Source organism: Ovis aries, chromosome 2 (genome assembly GCF_016772045.2).
Source record: "Ovis aries strain OAR_USU_Benz2616 breed Rambouillet chromosome 2, ARS-UI_Ramb_v3.0, whole genome shotgun sequence".
NCBI classification, from domain to species: Eukaryota; Metazoa; Chordata; class Mammalia; order Artiodactyla; family Bovidae; genus Ovis; species Ovis aries.
The window spans coordinates 28,832,142-28,858,260 of record NC_056055.1 but is presented as its reverse complement, the minus strand read 5'-3'; the positions used below and the strand labels follow the sequence as shown (position 1 = coordinate 28,858,260).

At 35.7% G+C, this 26,119-nt stretch overlaps 2 protein-coding genes across 2 annotated transcripts in view; one reads left to right on the top strand and one right to left on the bottom strand.

Annotated features, from left to right (window-relative positions):
• Positions 1-26,119, top strand: part of CENPP (centromere protein P) — a 239,547-nt gene that overhangs the window by 94,906 nt on the left and 118,522 nt on the right. The gene's annotated exons all lie outside the window — the stretch shown is intronic.
• Positions 753-11,935, bottom strand: OMD (osteomodulin). The gene is made up of 3 exons (XM_012116077.4): positions 11,694-11,935; positions 5,500-6,447; positions 753-4,507 (listed from the first exon to the last, which is right to left on the bottom strand). The coding sequence occupies exons 2-3, from the start codon at positions 6,431-6,433 to the stop codon at positions 4,179-4,181; spliced, it is 1,263 nt and encodes a 420-aa protein (XP_011971467.1). The 5' UTR covers positions 6,434-6,447; positions 11,694-11,935; the 3' UTR covers positions 753-4,178.

Here is a 26,119-nt window from a genome sequence, read left to right as displayed (position 1 = left end):
TGCGTGCTCAGTCGCTCTTTGTGACCCCCTAGGCTGTAGCCTGCCAGCCTCCTCTGTCCATAGGATTGTCTCGACAAGAATACTGGAGTAGGTTGCCATTTCCTCCTCCAGGAGATCTTCCCTACTAGGGATCGAACCTGCATCTCCTTCGTCTCTTGCATTGCAGGCATTCTTTACTGCTGAGCCACAGGAAACCCTTGTAACTGGCATGTGCTTTGTTAAATGCTATGGTATGTATACTATCTCTACTTGTCCTTATAACAGCCCTGTGAGAACCACCTTCCTTACAGAAATGCAGAAAGAGAGACTTCAAGAAGTAACTCAGAGTCATCTTGCTTAGTTACAAGAGTGAAGTCGGGCTTCTACCAAGGTATATCTGATTTCAAATTCCATGTTTCCATCAGGTTTTTTTCTTCGCTAAGCCTGTTCTTAAATATATTTTCTTTTGTCAGTTTAGGAGGAGATAAAAATAGGTGCTCCATAATTCTCAAAATTTGGAGTGTTTATACAAGAAGCGAAATAACTAATTACCTCATCTTTATGTTAATCTCACCTTGGGACCTTATTTTCTTCACTCCCGCCAGTCAGTCACTACTCACACAGCAAAGTACCACCTCTTCCTTGAAGCCTTCAGTTGCTTCACCACATCCTGGCCAGAAGTAAAGTTAATATATCTGTATTCATATCATTTTTCAGTTACTGCCGCATTTTCTTTCTTTCTTTCTTTTGTTAGAATGAGTTATTACATCTTATTTTCTTTGTTAAATGTTTAAATAACAGCTTTATTGAAATAATTCACATCTCATACAACTCACTTTTTTAAAGGGTACAATTCAGTAGCTTTTGGTGTTTCAAACTTGTGCAGTCATCACTGCAGTCAATTTTAGAATATTTTCATCACCCAAAAAGAAATTCTCTATCCATTATCAGTCACTGCCTAGTTCCCCTGTTTCTCCTGCTCCCCAACCCCAGGCAACCAATAATCTTTCTGTGTCTATAGTTTTGCCTGTTTTAGACATTTCATATAAATGGAATCATGCGATACGTGTTCTGTGACTGACTTTTCATAATGTTTTCATGGTTCATCTCTGTTATAACATGTATCAACATCCTTCCTTCTTTTGACTGAATAATATTCCATTGTGTGGATATACCACATTTTGTTTATCCTTTCATTAGCTGAAGGACATTTGGGTGGTTTCTACTTTTTGGCTATAAATGGATAATGCTGCTATGAATATTTGTGCATATTTTTGTGTGACCACATGTGCTCAATTTTCTTAGGTATATATCTAGGAAGGGAATTGTTGGTTCATAGGTGACTAATTGAAGGACTGCCAGACTGCTTTCCAAAGCAGCTGTACAATTTGACTTCGTCACCAGTGGATTCCACTTTCTGCATCTCCTCATTAATACTTATTAATATTTATTGACTTATTGTTAATACTTATTGTCTGCCTTTTTGATTTCAGCCATCCAGGGAATGTAAACTATCTGGTTGTAGTTTTTTATAGTTTGCATTTTCCTGACAGCGCTCATTAAATTTTAAATAGTCTTCTCTTTCTCGTCTCATAAAACATCCACAGTGTTTTCCATATGTTAGTTCATAATAAATGTTTACATTTGTAACCCTGTTTTTTAAAATGTCAGTAAAGGGGGAGATGGTCCTTAAAGGTTTTTACCTCTTTTGAAAATGTGCTTTACCCACATCGCTAACATTTACTCTTTACCATCATAGCTGTTGCCTTACAGTGTCACAGATGCACATACCTATTCTGTTTGACCTCTCATTGCTAAGCCCTACATGCCAAATGACTTGATGAATGTTTATTAAGTGAATGAATGGAGTATTGTTCATATTCACTCTGGATTGTTGAGCTAACCCCTAGGACACACAGGTAGTCTGTTTCTGCTAAATGTTAATAACCTGCTCAAAGATATAAATGAGCATTAGAGGCTTCATTTTAAACTGTCATCTCCAAAAAGGTAGACTCATTGCTGGAAAACTGCTTCTAAAATATTGTTCTAATTGTCTGGTCTTTTTGAATACTGTTTAAAAAAAAAATTTTTTTTTAGGAGTTTCCTATATAGGCAGTCCCAGATTTGTGTTTATTCCTTACCTGAGGAATTCTATAAAATACTAACCTGGTGAATCAAGAAAGTTCATCATAGAAGTTATATTCCATTATAAGGCATACTTAAAATGCTTCAAAATGATATGTGATTATTAAGGTTTTAAAGAAGATATCAAAACTTGTTATTCAAATTTCAAAGGAACTCTATTCAACTTTAGCACTATGTACATAAACATTGGCTGATACACATATATGTTTCTAATATATTGTGCTAGGAAAATAGAAGTGTTAATAATGCTGATATACTTTCTTGTGCTAACATTAACTTAATCTTATAAATAGAGCAATTATTTATTAGCAAATTTTTATGTAACTGAAACCTTTCTCTAGTGAATTTATTATAAAAATATTTATCCCAATTAAAATGGAACATAGAAAAGATTGTGTTGTATAATAGCTGGAATTTGCTAAAATACAAATTATGCTGTTTTTCTGGCATCCAAATGGGCATCCCAGGTGGTGCCAGTGGTAAAGAACCCGTCTGCCAATGTGGGAGACATAAGAGATGCCGGTTCTATCCCTAGGTCAGGAAGATCCCATAGAAGAGAGCATGGCAACCCACTCCAGTATTCTTGCCTGGAGAATCTCCATGGACAGAGGAGCCTCGGTTCAGTTCAGTTCAGTCGCTCAGTCGTGTCTGACTCTTTGCAACCCCACCTGGCCGGCTACAATCCATAAGGTTGCAAAGAATCAGACATGGCTGAAGCATCTTAGCATGCATGCATGCATGCAGACATCCAAATAAAAGGTTTAAGTTTTTGTTACTTTGGTGCTCTGAGAGAAAGGTAAGACGAGTCGATTTCAAAGGCACATGTATCCCATTTTTCACTGCAGCGCTGTTTACAATAGCTAGAACATAGAAGCAACCTAGATATCCACTGACAGATGAATGGATAAAGAAGTTGTGGTACATATACACAACGGAATGTTACTCTGCCATTAAAAGGAACACCTTTGAGTCAGTTCTAATAAGGCGAATGAACCTAGAATCTATTATACAGAGTGAAGTAAGTCAGAAAGAGAAAGATAAATATTGTATTCTAATGCATATATATAGAATCTAGAAAAATGGTACTGAAGAATTTATTCACAGAGCAGCAATGGAGAAAGAGACATAGAGAATAGATTTATGGACATGGGGAGCGGGGAGGAGAGAGTGAGATGTATGGAAAGAGTAACATGGAAACTTACATTACCATGTGTAAAATAGATGGCCGGCGGGAATTTGCTATGTGATTCAGGAAACTCAGACAAGGGCTCTGTGTCAGGCTGGAGGGGTGGGATGGGGAGGGAGATGGAAAGGGGGTTCAGGAGGGAGAGGATATATGTATACCTATGGCTAATTCATGTTGAGGTTTGACAGAAAACTGTTAAATTCTGTAAAGCAATTATCCTTCAAAAAAAAAATAAATAAATTTAAAACAAACAACAAAAAAGTAAGACTAGTTGATTTCATAAATTTGTGTGCCTTGGATCCTTAGTTAAGATAACCTCTTTTGAAAATCAAAACTATCATTCTGTGCTCTAAGTGGTAGGACCAGGGTGGGTAGCTGTCATGGTGATGATAGCCAAATAAAAATATGAAAGCTTTTCTGGAGATTAAATCAAAGGAAATCATCTATTCCTTAAATGAGTTGCTGCCTATTACATTAATATAACCTCTTGGCATTTAAACACTATACTCATAGTGATTTAAAGTGCGTGGTTTACAGTTTTTAGTTTCTAATGCTACTTCTTTCATCATTTTTAGAAAAATTATTGTTAATATAAATGAGCATACTTGTTTTTTTTCTCAACATGATAATTTTATGTTCAAAGTGTAGTTTTTGATCCTACTTGTCATTCTAATTTATATTTCTACAAGATTTGTATCATTTTGAAGGAATTCTAATCCTATATAATGATGCAGATGTTATCAACAACCGAAATTCAATCTGATCTTAGTATGCTGAGTACTCAATTCTAACCATATTACTATGAGCTATGCATATTTAGCTAAATTTATATTGAATAATAAGATCTTATGAAGTTATAAATGTATACCTATTTAGTTTCTTGCCATTCTTGACTTCCATAATAGTGAGCATCAATGTTTTCTTCTGTTCCTTCTCCTTCTGGGCCTTCATGATGATCATCATGATCTTCACTGTCACCATCATCTTGAAATCTCCTGAAAACTTGGGTCTTCAGTTGTATCGTTTGACCATTAGTACTTTGTTGTTCACCATAGTAAATAGTGTGTATATGAGGGAAGCAGGAGAAAATGTATGAGCTTATTGGTGCTTTCAGCTTATTTTGATCTACACGAATGTATGTTAAATGGTGGTAATGTAGTGGATCAACTGATGGACACATCACTGTGACATTGACATCTGAAAAATACAAATTAAAAATTAATCCTTCTGTATTATATCCATAATACTATAATGGATTTTATTAAAATATTTATTAGGTTTAATTATTTTTATAGTAATCAAATAATAAAAGGAAACTATAAGTGAATTTTATATTATCTAAATAAATGATGGCTTCATTGGCTATTAAGTAATTATTTAATTATTAAATAAATTATTTAAGTAATAAATTCCTAGCAGAAATAATCTCAGAAAAAAAAAGTGAAAATCACGTATAGTTCTACTATTCAAGATCTCATATTTCTTTGTATACTCTATAGTATTTCATATTTTTTCGTATACTCTGTAGTACATATTCTCAAAGTTCAAAGTGATAACATTTAATAGAAAAGACTATAAACCTTGAAGTACAAATTTCTCTGGGGCTCATTTCTGCCATTTCCCTAGCCAGCTTCAAAGCAACCATTTGTAATTTGTAGTGCGATTTAAAGCATGGGCTTTTAAAGATCTGTTCTTTAAAAGAACAAAATAAGATTTTTTTTTGTATCTTTAACAGACAATAATGGACTTCCCTGGTGGTCCAGTGGTTAGGAATCTGCCTTCCAGTGCTGGGAACACAGGTTCGATCCTGGTCTGGGAAGGTTCCACGTGTAGTGGGGCAACTAAGCCCCTGCACCACAGCTACTGAACCCACACTCGAAAGCCTGTGTGCTACAGCTAGAGAGTAGTTCCCGTTTGCAGCAGCAGAGACCCAGGACAGCCATAAATAAATAGATGAACAGAATAGGTAACCAACAAGGACCTAGAACAGGGAACATTGCTCAATATTTGGTAGTAACCTAAATGAGAAAAGAATTGAAAAAAATAGATATTTGTATATATATAACTGAATTCCTTTGCTATACACCTGACCCTAACACAACAGTGTTATTCAACTATGCTCCAATATAAAATAAAAATTACAAATAAATAGTAAAACACAGACATACACAAAATAAAATTTTACATACTTTCAATTTCATTATTTTCTAGGTATAGGTGTTGTAAATTCCTTGGAATATAGAATGCTTGCTTCAGTTTGTTGTGTCCAACATTGAGCTCTATAAGGCTGGAAAGATTAAAAATATTATATGGAATGTCTTGTAGTTTGTTGTGTGATATTCTTAGCGCATGAAGTTTCGGAAGTTCGTTGAAGTAATTTTCTGGTATAGAAGATATTGAATTATTTTCTAAAGACAGATACATAAGTGAAGAAGGCAAACCAGGAGGCATTGATTCTAATCTGTTATTACATAGATTGAGCTGCATTAATTTTTCCATTTTGGCAAGTGCTTTTTCTTGTAACATAGAATCATCAATTTTATTAAAACAGAGATCAAGCATGGTCAAGTTTACAAGCCCACTCACAGCATTTGTCTGCAGTCTGGAGATTTCATTGTAACCTAGAAAAATCCTTTCCAAAGACTTAGGAAGAGGAAACGGAAAGTCTTCTAAATTGTTGTGCTGTAGGTGAAGCTGTAGTAGATTTGACAATTTAGCAAACACACCATGATCAATCTTTTGAGATTTAATTTTGTTGTGGCTGAGGTTGATTTCTTTAAGATGAGTGGCATTGATAAATGAATCTGCAGTCACAGCCTCAATTTCATTAAACTGAAGATAGACTTGCTGAATGTGTGCTGGAATATTTGGGATAGTCTTTAATTTGCGATTATCACAGTACATTGATGATGGAAAGTTAGGTGGACAGAAGCATTCACTGGCACAACCTAAAGTATGCTGATGAAATGGAGCTTCATAGTTTATATTTAATTGGAATTCCGTTTGGTAGACATCATCTGGTTCTTGGTCATAATCTTCATCCCATTGATAACTTTCATATTGGCAATATACTTTGACTCCAAGAAAGAAGAAAAGGATACATACTGAACTTGAAAAGCCCATGTTCCTTGTTTGTCCTATTACAAGGCAAAGGGAAATATATAGTGGAAAAAGTGAGTGAAACATGTAATAATTCTCATATAAATTGACAGTTATCTAAAATGTACAATATCTATGTCTGATTTGAAATATGTAAAAGAACGTCCAGAATTAATGGCTGCTGCTCAGAACAAAATTAATGTTTAAGGTGATATTTTTTAAAAAGCCTCGTACTGCATTGAACCAGACTAAGTAATCATCGTTTTAGAGAATCTCGATTTGTCTTGCTTACTAAACTGTGGATTCACAATGATAGCATGACATCTTTCTACCCCAAAGCTAAGTGCTTTTTCCATATGGATATTAGATGGTCTCACTATTTGGCCCCTTCCGTGATGTTCACTACCTGTGAGAAGAAAGACCCTATGTTTTAGTTACTTAGGAGATTATTAATCCTGACCAAAATTTGCCCACTGTAACTCCTGTTTGCTGATGTTCTTTTCTGTTCTTTGGAAAAACATAGAACACTCCATTTTATGTGAAAGCTTGAGATATTAAAAATAAATATCATGTTTCCTCTTAGTGTTTTCTGTCCAAGTCTGATTGTCACTTCAAATTTTCCCTGTGAAATCGTTTCCAGAATCCAATTATTTTGTCTCTGACTCTACTTGAATAACTGCATCAAATCCTAGATATACACAGTATTTACATTCTACAAAGTTTTAGTCTCTAATTGGTTATTTTATACATTTTTCCTGATTACCCTCCTAGCTTTTTTCTTTCCACTATTTTTTTTTTTTTGAGTTAATTTCTAGATACACAGGTATTAAAAACACACTCCGTATTTCCTAGGAGTTTAGGTCTAGTGGAGAATCAGACTTGCAATACAGTGAAAACGAGGGTATGTGTGGGGTAGGATTGTAAAGGAGGGAGGCCCAGCTTGTGAAAGAGAGACAAATGACAACAGTCGTGCTGAAACTTAAAGTTGTAGTGAATGATGGGATATGTGAACTGGATGAGGAGCCTGAAAACCTTCATTTCAGTCCTATCACTTATGACAGTCGAGTCACTTATATCTGCCTCTTGCCTCATCAGTAAAATAAGAACTATAATCACTTGCCTGCTTATCTCACTTGGTAGTTGTTATTGTCGTAAATGCATATGAGGTATGCATGTTAAAAGTACTTTCCAAATTAGAAAGTGATCCAAATGGAATAAGTATGTTATTTAGGAAAAGTTTTTAAAAAATCATACCTCTTTTATTATAAGGCCTTTTTTCTCTACCCTTCTCATCTAGGATTTCATGAGAAGATTAATATTCTAACAGAATTAATATCCTACATCATTGTATGTAATGAAACAGCTTATCTCCTGTTCATCTAGAATGGTATTATTTTTCATCATTGGATAAATGAAAAAATAGTTACTTAAATCATTTTCTCTGACAGAACCCTCTTTGAGAAAGGGTGCCCTAGATCCTAACAACTTAGTTTCTTAGTCTTTTTTCTTTTCTTGTCAGAATCTGAATAGTACAGAATGTAAATATTCCTCTAGTTTCCCAGGTGCCACTAGCAATGAAGAACCCGCCTGCCAGGCTTGATCCCTGGGTTGGGGAGATCCCTGGGTTGGGGAGATCCACTGGAGGAGGGCATACCAACCCACTCCAGTATTCTTGAGTGGAGAATCTTGTGGACAGAGGAGCCTGGCAGGCTACAGTCCATAGTCACAAAGAGTCAGACACAATTGAAGCGGCTGAGCTTGCCCTTGTGCACCCACAGGAAGGGCCTTGTCAAAGGTACTGCAAGTCCTTTGCATGCTGACTGCTGTCTCCTGTCTTTATAACTCACTTCATGTAGTAACTCCAACTGCAACAATTTTCACTTTCATTGGGACCTAAAAATTATTGATCCAACTGTTTTTCACTGCTCCTCATTCATACCTCTCAGTATACTCAGGTCCTACCAACCTAGACCCATAGTGCATCATGGCCATCGCTGCACATGCCCTCAGTTTGCTGGCTCCTTGAATCTTCATAGTCCAACCCTGGTTGCTCCAGTTCTCCATCCTCCCATAGCCTGACTCATGCAGCTGACAGCAATAGGACAGTGCCAACTGGCTCACTTTAAAGTCATGACCGTTCAAGTGCTGCCTTTGTGACATCTCATTAGTCCATTCCTTTTCCCTTTGTCCTACACAAGCCTCTAAAACCTCACCATTGGTTTTGGATGATGACCCTGCTTCCTTGTTCACTCAGAAACTATAATAGATAATCATTTACTCCAATATATTGTCTTGTATTTAATCCTATCCCTTCCTACAGAAAATGCCAAACAGTAATGATTTGATCTTTTTAAACAGTTTTGCCTTTGAAATTTGTAGTTTCCTTTTGATAATCAGTTAGATTCCATCTGTTGTTCCTTCTTATCCATTTGATCCATTTAGGACATGACATTTAAATTAGATTTTGAAGGAATATGAAGGTTCTCACAGAGGGAAGTAGAGAAGAAAACTTGCAGATAAAAGAAATGAGCAAAAAACATGTAAAGCAACAAAGGATGAGATGTTTGGGAAGTTGTGGTTAACTGTTGAAATAGCAAAATAAGATTGTACAGCTAATCTGGCCCAGAACCTTGAGGCCTAAATTGTGATCTCAGGAATTTGCATGTTGGGAATGAACACCTAGTTCATTAATATAGTTGAGCCATGATCTTCACACTGCAGTGTTCATGCATCAAGTAAGAGTCCTGGGAGGGGAAGTGAAAGAGTATGGTCTCATCCCAAAGTAAAAAATATTACTAGTGATTTATTTAGTTTGATTTGGTTATTCAGTAATTGTCTTGAATTTTAGGGGTGAGGCATTGTGATCGGTGGGGAACACAGACTGAAAAAGGCATGAAGACATGGCTCCTTCTATAGAGAGCATTCAATTTAGTGGACAAGAGAGTCACAACACAGTGAACCGATTCTCAGACAAAGGGAAATATGGCTTGCAGCAGAGATAACAGTGCTGTGGGAGCCAGTGGCTTAACTCTGCAAGAGTGAGACAGGGAAATCTTTGTAGACATCATTTGGCCAAGATCTGGGGAGATTAGCAGGAATGGATAATAGAACATTCTATACATATTACTCTCTGGTTGATAATATTTTACATATTAAATTTATAGTATTTTATATACTCATTATATCAGTACTATAGCATATCAACTTTTTAAAAAGTACTTGTCATACTTCATTTAAAGTACTGCTCCATGAAGTTGAGATGAAAGTAGAAGCAAAGAGGCAGAAACATACAACTACGCAGGATCAGGCCATGTAGAGGGTCTCAGAGGTTGAGTGTTACACAGTTGAACTTCAAAAACAGCACTACTCATTAGAGCTCTGAATTTTACCCTTGTGTTAAGAACATCAGTAATTATCAATTAGTAACCTTATATTTGAAAATTAAAGTTTTGGCTATTCAATAGTTACGAGAAATTTGGGGGGAGGGGGGGAGAGACCTGGATGATACTTTTTAGTTCAGCCTTTACCTTTGACTCGGCATCCAGACCTGAAGATGGGGGCCTTTCTGAAAATAAGGAGATTCTTAGTATTATCTGCTTTTGATCTTTTTGGCCAACTAAGAAGAAAGGTCTTTCCTTGAAGACAGTTTGTCTTCTGAATCTGAGCTCATCCATTGAGCCCTCATTCATGGAAGACCTTGGCTCTATAGCTCAACTTTGTCCCACTCCCTTTTGACTTACTGCAGTTTTCTGTTCAGAAATCCATTCCGTCTTCATGGATATAGCCGTTATTTTCTATTCCTCTTACTCCTCAACTTCACCCCTGATCATTTTACTTGTTACAGTGATCTTATTTCCTTTCATCCAAATTTTTCATTCAGCTAATTGTTTACTAGTCATTTGTTAAGCATATTGTTATTACTTCTACCTTTGATGTTCAGCAATTTATGCCATGTTTCCTATAGGATAAGTCATAGTGAAACATTATAACTCACTGTCAATCATCCTATATCCCAGCTTCTAATTTTTGATAGGCTGTAGTACAATGAACATTGTGGAAGTGCTCAAAAATTTGCTGAATGAATGATTGATTGATTAATTATAGATTACATCTTGTTGGTGATGTTTATTACTACTAATGTTGACTGTTTCTAGGCATTTATTTCACCACAGTGATTTCTCTAAAAGAACCTAGTCACAGAGAACATGGCTGTTTTCTTTTCTATTAAATATTTCTGTCACAATATACTATATTCACTTTTCTATTACCTTGTTTAGTAGAAAAATAACAAATGTGAAACAAAAGTTTAAAGCAAAGTGAAACATGTTACCAGGCTTTTAAAATTATTTGTTAATGTGTATTTTTCATATTATAGCTAAAAAAGTTTCTATGTCATAACATTTCTCCTACCTGGAAAAAAACACTCGTACTTTCATCAAGAAAGTTCTAACTTAAATTACTAATCAAATTGAGATGGAATTTTGTTCTGGAAAGTTTGAAATAATTTGAAAGCTTCATAGCATTTAATTATTTTAAATATTTGTCTCATTGGTATGCCATAGAAGCTAAAATGTAATAAGAGACCAACTATTAGTATATAATTCAGAATTTTTTCCAAAGCAGTTCTTAAGTCTGTAAAATTAAAGTTGTATACATCAGTATCACACCCAAGGCCTAAAGAAGTAAGATTCTTGCTATGAAAGTCTCAAGATTATTTTTAGCCATAATACATTTATCTTAGTTAACTGAAACCCAAGAAACTAGATCTTTTAGAGCTACAGTATTTATATTTTCTCTTTGAGGAAGAGGCAAACACATTGTAATATTTGGTTAATAGAGAAATTTTGAGAAAATGTCCAGTGAAATTTATACAAATGCCCATTTCTTTACAACCAGAATCTCTAGCATTGCTCAGATGTATGACTCAAAGGTGTTTGCTGATTTTTTGTCAGCAACTTTTTTTGTCGAAGTTGAGAAAGAGAAAGAAAGACAAACAGAAAATTACTGTATTAACCTGAAAATCTTTCATTCAAAGTAAAAAATAAAAATCTAAACAAAGATTATTTTATTGGGTAAACCTTAAGTTAGAAAATTAAATTTCCTGCATTACTTCTTTCCATGAATGTTTGGCTAATCAAAATTTAATGTAACTTTTACCAGATATTGCTTACCAAAATTATGCATTTATGGTGGCTATAATCTATTTTAATGTTAAATCAAATATACTTTATTTTTAACAGCAGGAATATTTTTTAAAAAATTGAAAATTATTTTATCATCATACCTGTTGAATTTGCTTTAGTTTTCAGGGGCTGATGAATTTGCAAATCCTGTGAATGAATCAGAAATTCCTGAATTCTTAAACTGAGTCTCTTAAAAATCCACAGTAACTGTTGTGTTCAGGCAGGGCTGTCCCTTGAATTGCTATAGCAATTTAAGCAAATATAATCTGCTTGGAAAATACTTGGGTTGAATGAAAATTATGTATTTCTTTTCATTATCTGAAACTTTGTGGACTCTTAATTTAAATGCTTGTGTTCTTGGTCAGATTTATGTGGCTTACTTCTTTCTTTCCCCCTTAATTTTGGTTTGAGGAATGGCAAGAATTTCCTCTAATATGAAAGGCAAACAGAACTAAATGAAACAGCATGTACTGATTACTGTTTTTATTTTCATTTTCATGCCAAAGAATTCTTCAAATTAAGGTTCACAGTAACATGGAGTTCAGTGTCTTGACATTTTAAGGTGGAACTTAGAGTCATCTTGAGACTTCGGTTATCTGATAACCTTGTGTTCTCACCAGTGCTTTCCTTTATTAAGACAGGGAATCAGGATTAGAAATATACAGCATTTCACTTCTAGATTATTTTAAAGATGAAATAGACTGTCATTTGTGACACAGATTAGATATATTGCTTTTCCATAAAAATAATTATACCTTCTTTTCCATCAGCTTTCTCACTTTCCTCCCAAATATAGCCACTAGCATACCTTCTAATAAAATATTTGAAATAGAATTATTCTCTTTGTTATGGAATTTACTCAGAAGGTATATCTCTGATTTGTCTATTTTTACTAGTACAAAAAATAATTTTATAATATTAAATAAGATGGAGTTAAAAACTTCTGTTGACCAACCATTTTTGCCTTTATTTTGCAGATGTAGGAAATTTACAAATTTCACTGAACAGTCTCTCCTGAAGAATATCAATTAACTACTTAAATGCTATATTTTTATACTAATGTTCTCGTATTTTAAACAGAGAGTTAGCTTGTGTCTCTTGGCAGTGAATTTTGAGTTCATTCTTTTGGGAGATTCTTTCAAGCTTGTACAAACTAAGAAGATAAAGTGATCTTGAAATTTGTTTTTGTTTCCTCAAAATAGTATTTTCCATTAAGTTTTTACAAATAACTCACAAGATTTATTTGGTTATACTTCATACTTTTAAAACGTGTACAGTGTTTCAGGAGATGTTTTGGCAATATTATAAAAATCTTATCTGTTATTTGAGACACTGGTCTGTAAAACGTGGCTAATCATATTTGGGCCAAGATTTTATCCCGTTACTGATCTTTTCCATATGTTTCCTATTAGTGTTTGTTCTTAAACCTCAGGCTTCCACACTAAGGAAGAGAGAGCAAATCTGTATACTTTATTCAAAAATTATTCTATATGCCCTGATAGTGCTTTTGGAAGATTAATTTAAAATTAGTAGATTAATTTTTCTTTAATTCTTCATTTAACTCTGAGATTTGAACTTGTGATAGTGATTGTGTTATTCATGTTCTTAACAAATGTGAAAATATTTATCAATAAATAACTGGAACACTCAATTAAAAGCAATATCTAGGAAATTTAAATAAGGTTGATGTTTCATCAAGTTTTAGTTTGGTAGAGGATGGGAGAGTTGGTTTGAGTCAGACCTTAGAGGAAAAATAGAAGCTGCAAGTAATTGTGATAGTTCACTGTTTCAGTTGGAGTTTATTTTATTTTATTTTTTAATTAGTTAATTTATTTTGGCCATGCTCTGCAGCTTGCAGGATCGTAGTTCTTCTACCAAGGATTGAACCCTTACTCTCAGCAATGAAAGCACAGAGTCCTAACCACTGGACTGCCAGGGAATTCCCTCAGTTGATGGTTTAATTGTAGCAATTACGGAGAAAAGAGTTGAATTGATAAAAATCTAAATTACATTCTACGATTACAATTTGATTGAAGTAGATTCAATATCTCAGATCCAAATAATTAGTGCTGGCTAGGAAAAGTCTGACTGAGACTTAGTAATTATGGTAGTAAACCATAATACGCATTTTTAATTAATTTATTCATCCAGCTAATACTTGTTGAACACCTGCTTTATTCAAGGCAGTTTTAGCTGCTGAGGACCTAGCAGCTAAAATAGTCTCTTTTTAATCATAGAAGAGGAAGATAGAAAATAAACATATATCAAGTGGTATAGAGTGCAATGGAAAAATGAATGAGCACAGAGGTATAAGTCAATAGTTCTGGCACTACTGTGATGTATGCTGGAAAGGTATGGTACTGCAGCTGTGGCAGAACTGCTGGAAGGAGCTTACAGACAGGCAAGTTGAGGTGGTGGGAATGAAAGGCAACAGTTTTAGATCTTATTAACACTTATCTGACTATTTCCCCAATTTATTTGGTATATGAAGGTATTACTTTTGATCTTAATTTCCATTTCCCTTATTACTAAACAGGTTGAAAATTTTTTTGAATGTTTTTCAGCCATTTGAGTTTTTTCTTCTGAGATATGCCTGTTAACTTTTTTTTTTTTTTTTGCTCATTCTTCTATTATGTTATTTGTCTTTCTGATTGACTTTAAGGGTTTCTTTTTTAATATATTATGGCTACCTATCTTTTGTTATATGCATGACTGTGTCATTTTTCAGTTGACTCTCCTGGGTTTTTCAGGTACATATGAATCATATGCAAATGATATTGTACCTTCTTTCTTAATATTTTTGAAGGGATAGCTTGTATTTCAGGAAGACATTTTGCTAATCTTTACTATTCAGACAACTGGACTGTTGGTTTGTATTTCTCTCAGTTAATGCCTAACTAAACCGTGTGAGATAAAAAATACAATTCAAATCAATAAACCACACAATAACAAAACTGGGAGACACCATAGAAACCTCATCATATAAGGAAGTATAAAGAGAAGAATTTTATTTTTCTTTTAAATTAATTTCTTTATTTTAATTGGAGGCTAATTATCATATTTTGATGGGTTTTGCCATACATTGACATGAATCAGCCATGGGTGTTCATGTGTCCCCCCATCCTGAACCCCCTGCCCCTGGCTCAGGGAATGTAAAATATGTATTTCCACAAAGCATGAGAAATCCAGAGACTAAACTGTTTAACTAGAAATTGAGGGTCAAAATAAACCAACTTCTCACCAAAAAAAAAAATTTTATTTATTTATTTATTTTATTTTTATTTTTTTTTGAGATTTGTAAATTCTTTAATATATACAACTATGGATCTGCCCCCTCCTTCTTAGTTTATGCTCAGGTTAAAAACTGGATTTTCTCTCTCTTGTACTATTCTATCTTTCTTTTAGAGGATCTTTTCCATAAGAGACCACACCCTGTCACTACCTGAAAGGTTCTCTCATCTATTTCCAATGCTCACAGCACCTGGCAGCCTTTCACAGTAACTGGAGTTTCTTATGTAAACCTGAATAAAGGGGCTATGGTTCCCTTTTGAAATGGAGGAATCTGAGTTTCTTGAAGATCAGAAATCATATTATAGATTTGTTCTTGAAATATCTGTTGAATAGATTTAAACTATGCTCTGTAATTTCCCTTTTAATATATTTTGTTAGATAAGTCTACCATTGTCTATGCACTAAGAGTTTTAACTTAATGGCTTAATGCAGTAACTGACTCTTATTCATTACATTTTCACTTTTAGAGTGGTTACTGAATACTATTAAACACCCTGAACTTGGGCCTTGCTGAAGCCTCATGTGACTCCTTTATGATGATCAATCATATTTTTCAGAGACCCCAGAGTTAGCATATAACATTTTTTCTGTATCTTTTTTCCAGAATACATAGATGAATGCTTGTCTCATCTGCCCATTTAAGCTCTTTCCCATCCCTTGCTATTGATTGTGGGTTTTTTTTTTTTTTTTTTGGAATAGTTTACAATCTTTGCTAAAAATGTTCCTTGCGTATATGATTATGTGTATATTCTTTTCCAGTAAAAGGCTATTTAGACATAATCCTTACATGTTGATTTTAAATGTAGAAAATTTTTGTGTGATTGGATGTTTAGGGGCAAAGAGGTAGAGTTGTTATTCTTCTACCTTTCTGTCATTTTCTCTGAAACATCTGTTAGTTGACAGATTGAGGATTTTTTTTAGTGTAAGACCCAATAATTCCCAAAATTTTTTTTTTTTTGGTTAAGTACACTATAGCTAGAGCTTTGCCAATTGATATTTTACTTTTGCAGATTAAAGGAAATGCACAGATGTTTTAAAAATGAATCTAAAAACCTTATTTATCTCTTCAGTGCAATCAACTTAATTTGTTACATTTATGAAACTTTATGAAGCAATGAAAATGTTGTTATAATCAGCATATTATATTAACCATAATTATTTTCTTAAAATTTGATTTAACATCTCAAATTATTTTACTTTTACTGATTGTTGCTTGGCATTTTGCTATATTTTAAACTTGTGGATATAGCTGTGTAGTACCTAGTGGTCTGTTCCTATAACAAAAGTTTTTAGGGGCTCTAGGTTTTTTGTTTGTTTTTTTTTTTAAATCTTTAATTCTTACATGCGTTCCCAAACAGGACCCCCCCTCCCACCTCCCTCCCCACAACATCTCTCTGGGTCAAGGCCAGTATACTATTAGGCACAAATGGCAGAGAGTGCAAAAGAGCACTCAGAGGCTCATGGAGCATCCAGTACTCTCCACTCTCACACAAATTTCCAAAATGGGGAGGTTCAAGGGGGAGGAGACATGTGTATACCTATGGCTAATTCATACTGATGTATAGCAGAAACAAAAGTAATATTCCAAAGCCATTATCCTTCAGTTAAAAATAAATTGTTTAAAAGTCGGCTTGCCAATTCAAGAGAAGCAGAAAAATAAAGTTGTTTATATAATCCATTCAATGTTTTATTTTGTCTTTATTTTCACTGACTGCAAATAAAGTACAAAGCAATAGCATTTTCAGATTCAGGAAAAAGTGATAAGATGTGTTTCCCTTTGCCAAATTAATGAGAATTTTGTTTTTGCATTTGTTGTTGTTGTTGTTGTTAAAGAGGAGGGGATATGTGGATCCAAGGAGCAGAATTCCTATTACTTATGTTTATTGAGTTCAGTTCGGTCACTCAGTCATGTCTGATTCTTTGCGACCCCATGGACAGCAAAACTGCAGGCTTCCCTGTCCTCACCAGTTCTTGGAGCCTACTCAAACTCGTGTCCATCAGGTTGGTGATGCTATCCAGCCATCTCTTCCTCTGTCAGCCCCTTCTCCCCCCACCTTCAATCTTTCCCAGCATCAGGGTCTTTTCCAGTGAGTCAGTTCTTCACATCAAGTGGCCAAAGTATTGGAGTTTCAGCTTCATCATCAGTCTTTCCAATGAATATTCAGGACTGATTTCCTTTAGGATTGACTAGTTTGATCTCCTTGCAGTCCAAGGGACTCTCAAGAGTCTTCTCCAACACCACAGTTCAAAAGCATCAGTTCTTCAGCACTCAGCTTTCCTTATAGTCCAACTCTCACATCCATACATGACTACTGGAAAAACCATAACTTTAACTACAGGGACCTTTGTTGGCAAAGTAATGTCTCTGCTTTTTAATATGCTGTCTAGGTTGATCGTAACTTTTCTTCCAAGGAGCAAGTGTCTTTTAATTTCATGGCTGTGGTCATCATTTGCAGTGATTTTGGAACTCCCAAAAATAAAGTGTCACTGTTTCCACTGTTTCCCCATCTTTTACCATGAAGTGATGGGACTGGATTCCATGATCTTAGTCTTCTGAATGTTAAATTTTAAGCCAACTTTTTCACTTTTCTCTTTCACTTTCATCAAGAGGCTCTTTAGTTCTTCTTCGCTTTTTGCCATAAGGGTGGTGTATCTGAGGTTATTGATATTTCTCCTGGCAATCTTGATTCTAGCTTCTGCTTCATCCAGCCTGACATTTCTCATGATGTACTCTGCACATATGTTAAATAAGCAGGGTGACAATATACAGCCTTGACGTACTCCTTTCCCGATTTGGACCCAGTCTGTTGTTCCATGTCCAGTTCTAACTGTTGCTTCTTGACCTGCATACAGATTTCTCAGGAGGCAGGTCAAGTGGTCTGTATTCCCATCTCTTTCAGAATTTTTCACAGTTTGTTGTGATCCACACAGTCAAAGACTTTGGCATAGTCAATCAAGCAAAAGTAGATGTTTTTCTGGAACTCTCTTGCTTTTTTGATGATCCAGCGGATGTTGGCAATTTGATCTCTGGTTCTCTGCCTTTTCTAAATCCAGCTTGAACATCTGAAAGTTCACAGTTCACATACTGTTGCAACCTGGCTTGGAGAATTTTGAGCATTACTATGCTAGCGTGTGAGATTAGTGCATTTGTGCAGTAGTTTGAACGTTCTTTGGTATTGCCTTTCTGTGGGATTGGAATGTTTACTCAGGTTAACAGTTATTAAGGAAATTTTTAGGAGATGGTTATATTGCCAGTGGCAAAGTTCTGGGATGGGTATGTCTGCTGGTGCAGTGAGTGGATGAATGGATGTTTGCTGGATGAAGTGGGAGTATGAACTAGGAGGGAGCATGGAAGAACCTTCTGGAGTGATAGAAATCTTTTATATTTTGATCTCCTTTGAACAAATGGTGCTGAGACAACGGGGTCACATGCAAAAATTTAGTTGAAATGGAATAGAGATCTAAGTTTTAGAGCTAATACTATTACATTTCAGAAGAAAAATTAGTCATTATCGCCTTGGGTTAGTTAGGCATCAGTTTCTTAGATGTGACCCTGAAAGCATAAGAAACGGAAGAAAAATATATAAATTGGGTACCATTAAAATTTAGATTTTTTTTTTTTCTGTACCAAAAGATACCACAAGAGTGGGGAGAAAAAAACAACACACACACGTGGGGAAAAAAGTTTGCAAATCATATATATGATTAAGAACTTGTGTCTAGAATAGTTAATAAACTCATACAAGTCAATAATAATGATAATGATGAATTTACAATGACTGGAGAATCTAAATAAATGTTTCTTCAAAGATAATAAATGATCAATAAATACATGAAAAGATGCTTAACATCACTGATCATCAGGAAAATGTACATCAGAACCACAGTGAGGTACTACTTCATGCTTTCTAATAGCTGAAGTAAAATGTATGGACAACTGCGAGTATTGGTGGTGATGTGGAAAAATTAGAATCTATATATATTGCTGATGAAAATTTTAAATGGCACAGCCACTTTGGAAAACAATCTACAGTTCCTCAAATAATTGAACATAAAGTTTCCACTTGACCAATCAGTTTTACTCCTAAGTATATAGCCAGGAAAAGCGAAGATATATGTTCACACAAAAACTGTATGCATATATTTATAGCAGCATATTTATAATAGCCAAAAAGTAAAAACAACTTAAATGTCTATCAGCTGATGTATGAATGAATTAAAGTGGTCCATTCATACAATGGAGTATTGCTGCTGCTGCTGCTGCTGCTGCTGCTGCTGCTAAGTCACTTCAGTCATGTCCAACTCTGTGCAACCCCATAGACGGCAGCCCACCAGGCTCCCCTGTTCCTGGGATTCTCCAGGCAAGAACATTGGAGTGGGTTGCCATTTCCTTCTCCAGTGCATGAAAGTGAAAAGTGAAAGTGAAATCGCTCAGTCGTGTCCGACTCTTAGCGACCCCATGGACTGCAGCCTACCAGGCTCCTCCATCCATGGGACTTTCCAGGTAAGAGTACTAGAGTGGGGTGCCATTGCCTTCTCCATATGAAATGTCCAGAATAGGCAAATTGATAAAAACAGTGGATTTGTGGTTACCTAAGGCTGGGAGTAAGTGAAGAGTGATTTTAATCAGGACAGGATTTCCTTTTGAAGTGACAAAAATGTTTTGAAATTAATTGTGTGATGCCTGCTAACCTTGAATATATTAAAAATCTTTGAGCTATATGCTGTTTTTTGAACTGTATGCTTTAAATGGTGAATTGTATGATATGTGAATTATCCCTCAAATAATGCTGTTATTAAAAATAGTAATAATGATGAGAGTGTAAATGAATATAATTAGCTATAAGAATTCCCAGATTGCTTAGTGGTAAAGAATCCATCTGCCAGTGTAGGAGCTGCAGGAGACGTGGGTTTGATTCCTGGGTCAGGAAGAGCCCTGGAGAAGGAAATGGCAGCCCACTCCAGTATTCTTGCCTGGAAAATCCCCTGGACAGAGGAGCCTGGCAGTCTACCATGCATGGGGTCACAAAGAGTTAGACATAACTGAACATCCTTACACACACATAAGTTGGTCGTTTTAAAAATTGAGTCAGAAGTACATGAAAGTTCATTTTAGTGTTTTTCAACTTTTGCTTCCATTATAAATTTTCCTTATTAAAAAAGAAATCTCCAAACCATAATTCAAAAAGTCACACATATCCCAATGTTCATTGCAGCACTGTTAGGTTGGTGAAAAAGTAATTGCTGTTTCATATATGGCACCCCACTCCAGTACTCTTGCCTGGAAAATCCCATGGATGGAGGAGCCTGGTAGGCTGCAGTCCATGGGGTCGCTAAGAGTTGGACACGATTGAGCAACTTCACTTTCACTTTTCACTTTCATGCACTGGAGAAGGAAATGGCAACCCACTCCATTGTTCTTGCCTAGAGAATCCCAGGGACAGGGGAGCCTGATGGGCTGCCACCTCTGGGTTCGCACAGAGTTGGACATGACTGAAGCGACTTAGCAGCAGCAGCAGCAGCAGCAAGGCTCAGACACGTCTTTATTAATCAAAATAGGAACCATTACAATCTACACATTTTTGCCAATAAAAAATAGTTTTCATGTAGTGTAAAAATTTGTGCTTTAGGATTTGCTGAACTTTTGGGAAGCATTTTCTGTATGCTGCCGGTTGTGGAAGCATTTTCCCTGCTAAAATTTTTTGAGAGGCCTGAAGAAGTAGTAGTCGGTTGGTGAGAGGTCAGGTGAATATGGAGGACAAGGCAAAACTCCTTAGCCCAGTTCAATCAACCAAAGTATTGATTGCGTGATGTGTGGTCGAGCGTTGTCATGGAGCATTGAGCCCATTCTGTTGACCCATGCCGGCTGCAGGCATTGAAGTTTTTTGTATATCTCATTGATTTGCTGAGCATATTTCTCAAGTATAATGGTTTTCCCAGGATTTAGAAAGCTATAATAGACCACACTGACAGCAGATCACCAAACTTTGACCATGATCTTTTTCTAGCGCTGATTTGGCTTTGAGAAGTGCTTTGAAACTTCTCAGTTCAGCCACTGAACTAGTCATCACTGGTTGTCGTATAAAATCCACTTTTTGTCGAATGTCACAATCCAATCGAGAAATGGTTCATTGTTGCACAGAATAAGAGAAGCCAACACTTCAAAACAGCAATTTTTTTATTATTTTCAATCAGCTCATGAGGCACCACTTCCTGAGTTTTTTCACCTTTCCAATTTGCTTCAAGTGCAGCCCACATGTTGACATTGAGTTCTTCAACAACTTCTCATGTAGTTGTAAGAGGATAAGCTTTGGTGATTGCTCTCAACTGGTCATTGTCAACTTCTGATCCCAGTCACTGTGCTCCTCATCTTCAAGACTCTCGTCTCCTTTGCAAAACTTCTTGAACCACCACTGCACTGTATGTTCATTAGCAGTTCCTCAGCCAAATGTGTTGATATTGCAAGTTATCTCTGCTGCTTTATGACCCATTTTGAATGGAATAAGCAAATCACTTGAATTTGCTTTTTGTGTAATATCATTTCCCTAGTCTAAAATACATATAAAATACATTTAATTTATATTATGTGTAATATAAATATAAAGCAAGTAATAAGTAATTAGCAAAAAAACTTAAAGTAAGAAATGCACATTGAAATGATGCATAACATAACCACATTTACTTAAGAATGTATTCCAATATAAAACAGCAAAATTCAAAAATAAAATACCACAATTACTTTTGCACCAACCTAATACACTAGTCAGGACATGAAGGCAACCTAGATGTACATCCACAGATGAATGGATAAAGAAGTTGTGGTACATATATATACAATGGTATATTGCTCAGCCATAAAAAGGGATGAATTTGAGTTAGTTGAACTGAGGTGGATGAACCTGAAGCCTGTTATACAGAGTGAAGTAAGTCAGAAAGAGAAAGATAAATATCACATATTAATGCATATATATGGAATCTAGGAAAATGATACTGATGAAACTATTTGCAGAGCAGAAATAAAGACACAGGTGTAGAGAATGGACTTGAGCGGACAGAGCAAGGGAAGGAGAGGGTGGGACAAACTGAGAGTAGCATTGAAATATATGCATTGCCATATGTAAAATACATAGCTAGTGGGAAGTTGCTGCATAACACAGGGAGCTCAGCCTGGTGCTCTGTGATGACTTAGATGTGTGGGATTCCCCCCACTATGGAAGGGCTCATTTTCAAGCAATTGTCTTTATTATCTATTATTATTTCACCAAGGGAGAGATGTTACTGCTGGAAATGCTTACCTTGTTACAGCACTGTTCAGAGCTACTTGGGTGGGAGGATCTGTTTCTTTTAGAGTTCTCTAGAGCCTGTGATAGACACTATAATAAATCCTTTTGAAAACACTGAATGCATTGATAGAAAATGCCATCTGCCCCTATTTCAGAGTAGTGTGGGACACACAATACATCTGCATCAGGTAAGTATACGTCTGTGAGAGAGCCGCAGGTGGCGGGGCAGGGCAGGGTGCATCTAGGATGAAAAGAATTTATGTCGGATAAAAAACATTGCTTTGTTAGAGTGAGGATAAAGGCTTTTTATTTCCTTTCAATAAACACCCTTTGTTGATTCCAGAAGTATGTTTTGAGGTAACGAAGTGTGCTGCCCTTTGGTGGGAGAGAGAAAAGGGATGCAAACCTAACTAAAACATAATACTGGGCCTTCCTTGGCAGTCCAGTGGTTAAGAGTTTGCCTTCCAACTTGGGTTGCTGGTTCGATCCCTGGTTGGGGAACTAAGATCCCATGTGCCTCTTGGCCAAAAAAACAGAACATAAAACAGAAGCAGTATTGTAACAGATTCAATAAAGACTTTAAAAATGGTCCATATTTAAAAAATCTTAAGAATACAGTGCTTACAATCAAGATATCTACAGTTCTCTAGAGGATATGAAGGGGAAAAACCCATATTTAAATAGCCACAATAAGTTAAGATTGTGATGAATGCAAAAGAGAAGCATATTAAAATACTGGGAAGGTTCTGGAGATGGGATGTGAGAAACCACATCTGTTTGTGGGAGAATCAGGAAGATGAACTGAGAAGGGTGAACTTTGACACAGACAATTGAAGTTGGGAAAGATTTTGACAGATGCACGTGATGTGGTGTTAATAAAGTCACAGAAGCCAGAAAATACAGAGCATATTTGAGAAACAGTAAATAATTTTCAACTGGAGTATAAAAAGATGTAAACATGAAATAAAAATCTCAAAAATCATAGATAATCTTGAAAGGTGAATTAAGCATTTTTTGTAGTTCTATGATCAATGGGAACGGTTATAGTCTTCTGATAAAGGACTGATAATCCAGATAGTATGTAAGTCTGTTTGGTTAGTCATGATAGAGTTGAATTGGCAAAATGAGGCCAGGAACTTATTTTGATACTACAAATAGAAAATAAAGTGATTTGTGGTGTGGTGAAGGAGAATAAAAAGGAAGGAATGGGTGCAAGTCACATGGGAGGTAGAGCAGGAATGGCACTTGCTGAAGTTTAAAACCAGACAGATTGAGGGAAAGAAGAGTTCAAGAGGGGCTGTGTAGGTTTGAAAGAAATTGTTTTTGATGTTGATTTTTATTGAATGTTATATCTCCAACTATTTGGGTTTTGAGAGTTCGTTAATCCCCAGTAAAATCCGCTTTTGAGAGGTGAATTTCAGAGGCCTCACCTAAAACATTATGGCTAATGTTTAGAAATGCATGAGTTTATCAGGAGCAAAGTGAAGAGGCCAAAACAGTATTGAGGAGGAGCACTAGCCATTAAAGAGCAACTTGAAAGGCGTGGTGTGTGGAAGCCAATAAGCATAGAATCTCCAGGAGGAAGCACTGTCCACTATTTTATAAGGTTGATCTCACTAACTAAAACATTAGTGTTTTATCATGGTTAAAAGCTTTGAGCTAGACTGCTGGGATCAAATCCTAGATAGGTAAAGGTACCTGCCTCATAGGGCTGTTGTGAGGATTAAATGAATAAATTCAAGTAAGGCGTTTAGAAGAATATCTGAAAATGTTCTTTACACACCTCCAAAATAAGACAGTTCTTTTACCAAAAACTGGAATTAGAAAGGAAAGAAAAATAATGCTGTAGTTTAAGGAGAAACAAAATTGATTTTTAAAAAAAGCTTTTAGCAACTTCAGGTGATTTTCTAAAAGTATTATATTTGTTTCGTAAATTCTGTGATCTTTTTTACTGTAGTATTTGGAAGGAAATAAAGGTAGATAGTCTCAGAGGTTTTTTTTTCTACCTGGAAGCCCTTAGTAAACTCAGTAAGTTGCAGTAATTCATTTGCTTCCAAACTTTAACAGATTTTTAGTGGGTAATATTTTGTATTTACCATAAAATATGATTAAGAAAACTTTAATACAGTTTTGGGTGGTTATGCTGTTATTACTGATTTGCTTTTTGCAAACTTACAACCAAAAATGGTTAACAGCTGTGGGATGAAAGACATAGACATTAACTACAGGAAATTAATTTTAGTGATTTCAGGAATCATTTCCAGTAGTTAGAAATTTTTGCTGCCTTTCCTTTTTAAAAAGAAAAGCTTCTTTCTTTTAAGCTTTTCTATTCAGATCATAGGGCTCCCCAGGTGGCTAAGTGGTAGAGAGTCCTCCTGCCAATGCAGAAGCCACAGGAGACATGGGTTTGATCCCTGTGTTGGGAAGATCGCCTAGAGGAGGAAATGACAACCTGATCCAATATTCTTGCCAGAATAATAGCATGGTCAGAGGAGCCTGGTAAACTACAGTCTATGGGGTCCCAAAGAATCATATATGACTGAGTAACTGAACAAACATGTTCAGATCATAAACTAATTTATTTGTTTAGATGATTCTAACCTTAGCACTAACTTATAAATTTAATTATTAATTCCCAAAACCAGATTATTACAATTTCAGTGAATTTCTACTTATGTTCTCATAAGTGGCATGATGTCACATCTTATTTTTATGATATATTGTAGAAAATGAATTGTATTTGTTAAAACTATTAAAACTTTAGAACATTTTAATTTTAAGATGATTGTCATTGTTATATATCCTTTTTTAAAGATTTATTCATTTTTTGGCTCTGTTGGGTCTTTGTTGCATGCAGGCTTTCTCTAGTTGCAGTGAACACAGCCTACTCCTTGTTGCAGTGTGCGGGCTTCTCATTGCTGTGGATTCTCTTGTCGCAGAGCGCAGGCTCTAGGTGCGTGGACTCTAGAGCGTTGGCCCAGTAATTGTGGTGCATGGACTTAGTTGCTGCACAGCATGTGGGATCTTCCCCAGCCAGGGGTTGAACCGTTGTCCACTGCATTGCAAAGCGAATTCTTAACCATTGTATCACCAGGGAAGCCCTGTTATGAATTTTTTTTTGCTTTTAAACTTCATAATCTTTCATTTTTCTTGTCAGTAAATTATTGTCTGGTATAATAGTTAAGCATATTTCATGAATCTTTATGGTTTGCAGAGCATTTTTCATACACTTTTTTCATTCAGTTCTTACAGCAACCTATCAGATCAGTAGTGTGTGTCATCCCTACCCTTTTTAGATGAGAAGACAGGTTCAAAAAGATAGTGATTAGCTCAAGGCTATAAATGGAACTGGATTTATGGGTATATATTCTCAACTCAGACCTCTGCATCCCTGGGCTCTTTCTGTTATATCACTACTGGTGGTATTATTTTAATCACACTTTGATCTTGCCCTTGCAGTTTTCAGTTCAGTTCAGTTCAGTCACTCAGTCGTGTCTGACTCTGCAACCCCATGGACTGCAGCATGCCAGGCTTCCCTGTCCATCACCAACTCTCAGAGCTTGTTCAAACTCATGTTCATAGAGTCGGTGATGCCATCCAACCATCTGATCCTCTGTCATCCCCTTCTCCTCCTGCCTTCAATCTTTCCCAGCATCAGGGTCTTTTCCAATGAGTCAGGTCTTTGTATCCGGTGGCCAAAGTATTGGAGTTTCAGCTTTAGCATCAGTCCTTCCAATTAATATTCAGGATTGATTTCCTTTAGGATTGACTGTTTTACCAAACAAAAATAACTATTTTATTTCAGGTTTGCAAACTTGTGCCAGAATTTAGAAATTAAGTAAATTTTCTATAAATCAGTGGTTCTCAACCAGCTACGGTTTGGCTCCACATGGCACATTGGCATGTTTTGGGGAAATAGTTGATTGTCACACTGTGGTGCAAGTGCTACTGGC

Bases quoted from the DNA above. Each gene is read 5' to 3' on its own strand.
- OMD (XM_012116077.4), bottom strand. From the start codon at position 6,433: ATGGGCTTTTCAAGTTCAGTATGTATCCTTTTCTTCTTTCTTGGAGTC. The intron at 4,508-5,499 runs GTATGTAAAATT...TGTATTTTTCAG, and splicing joins AGAAAATAATGAAATTGAAA to ATGTCAATGTCACAGTGATG.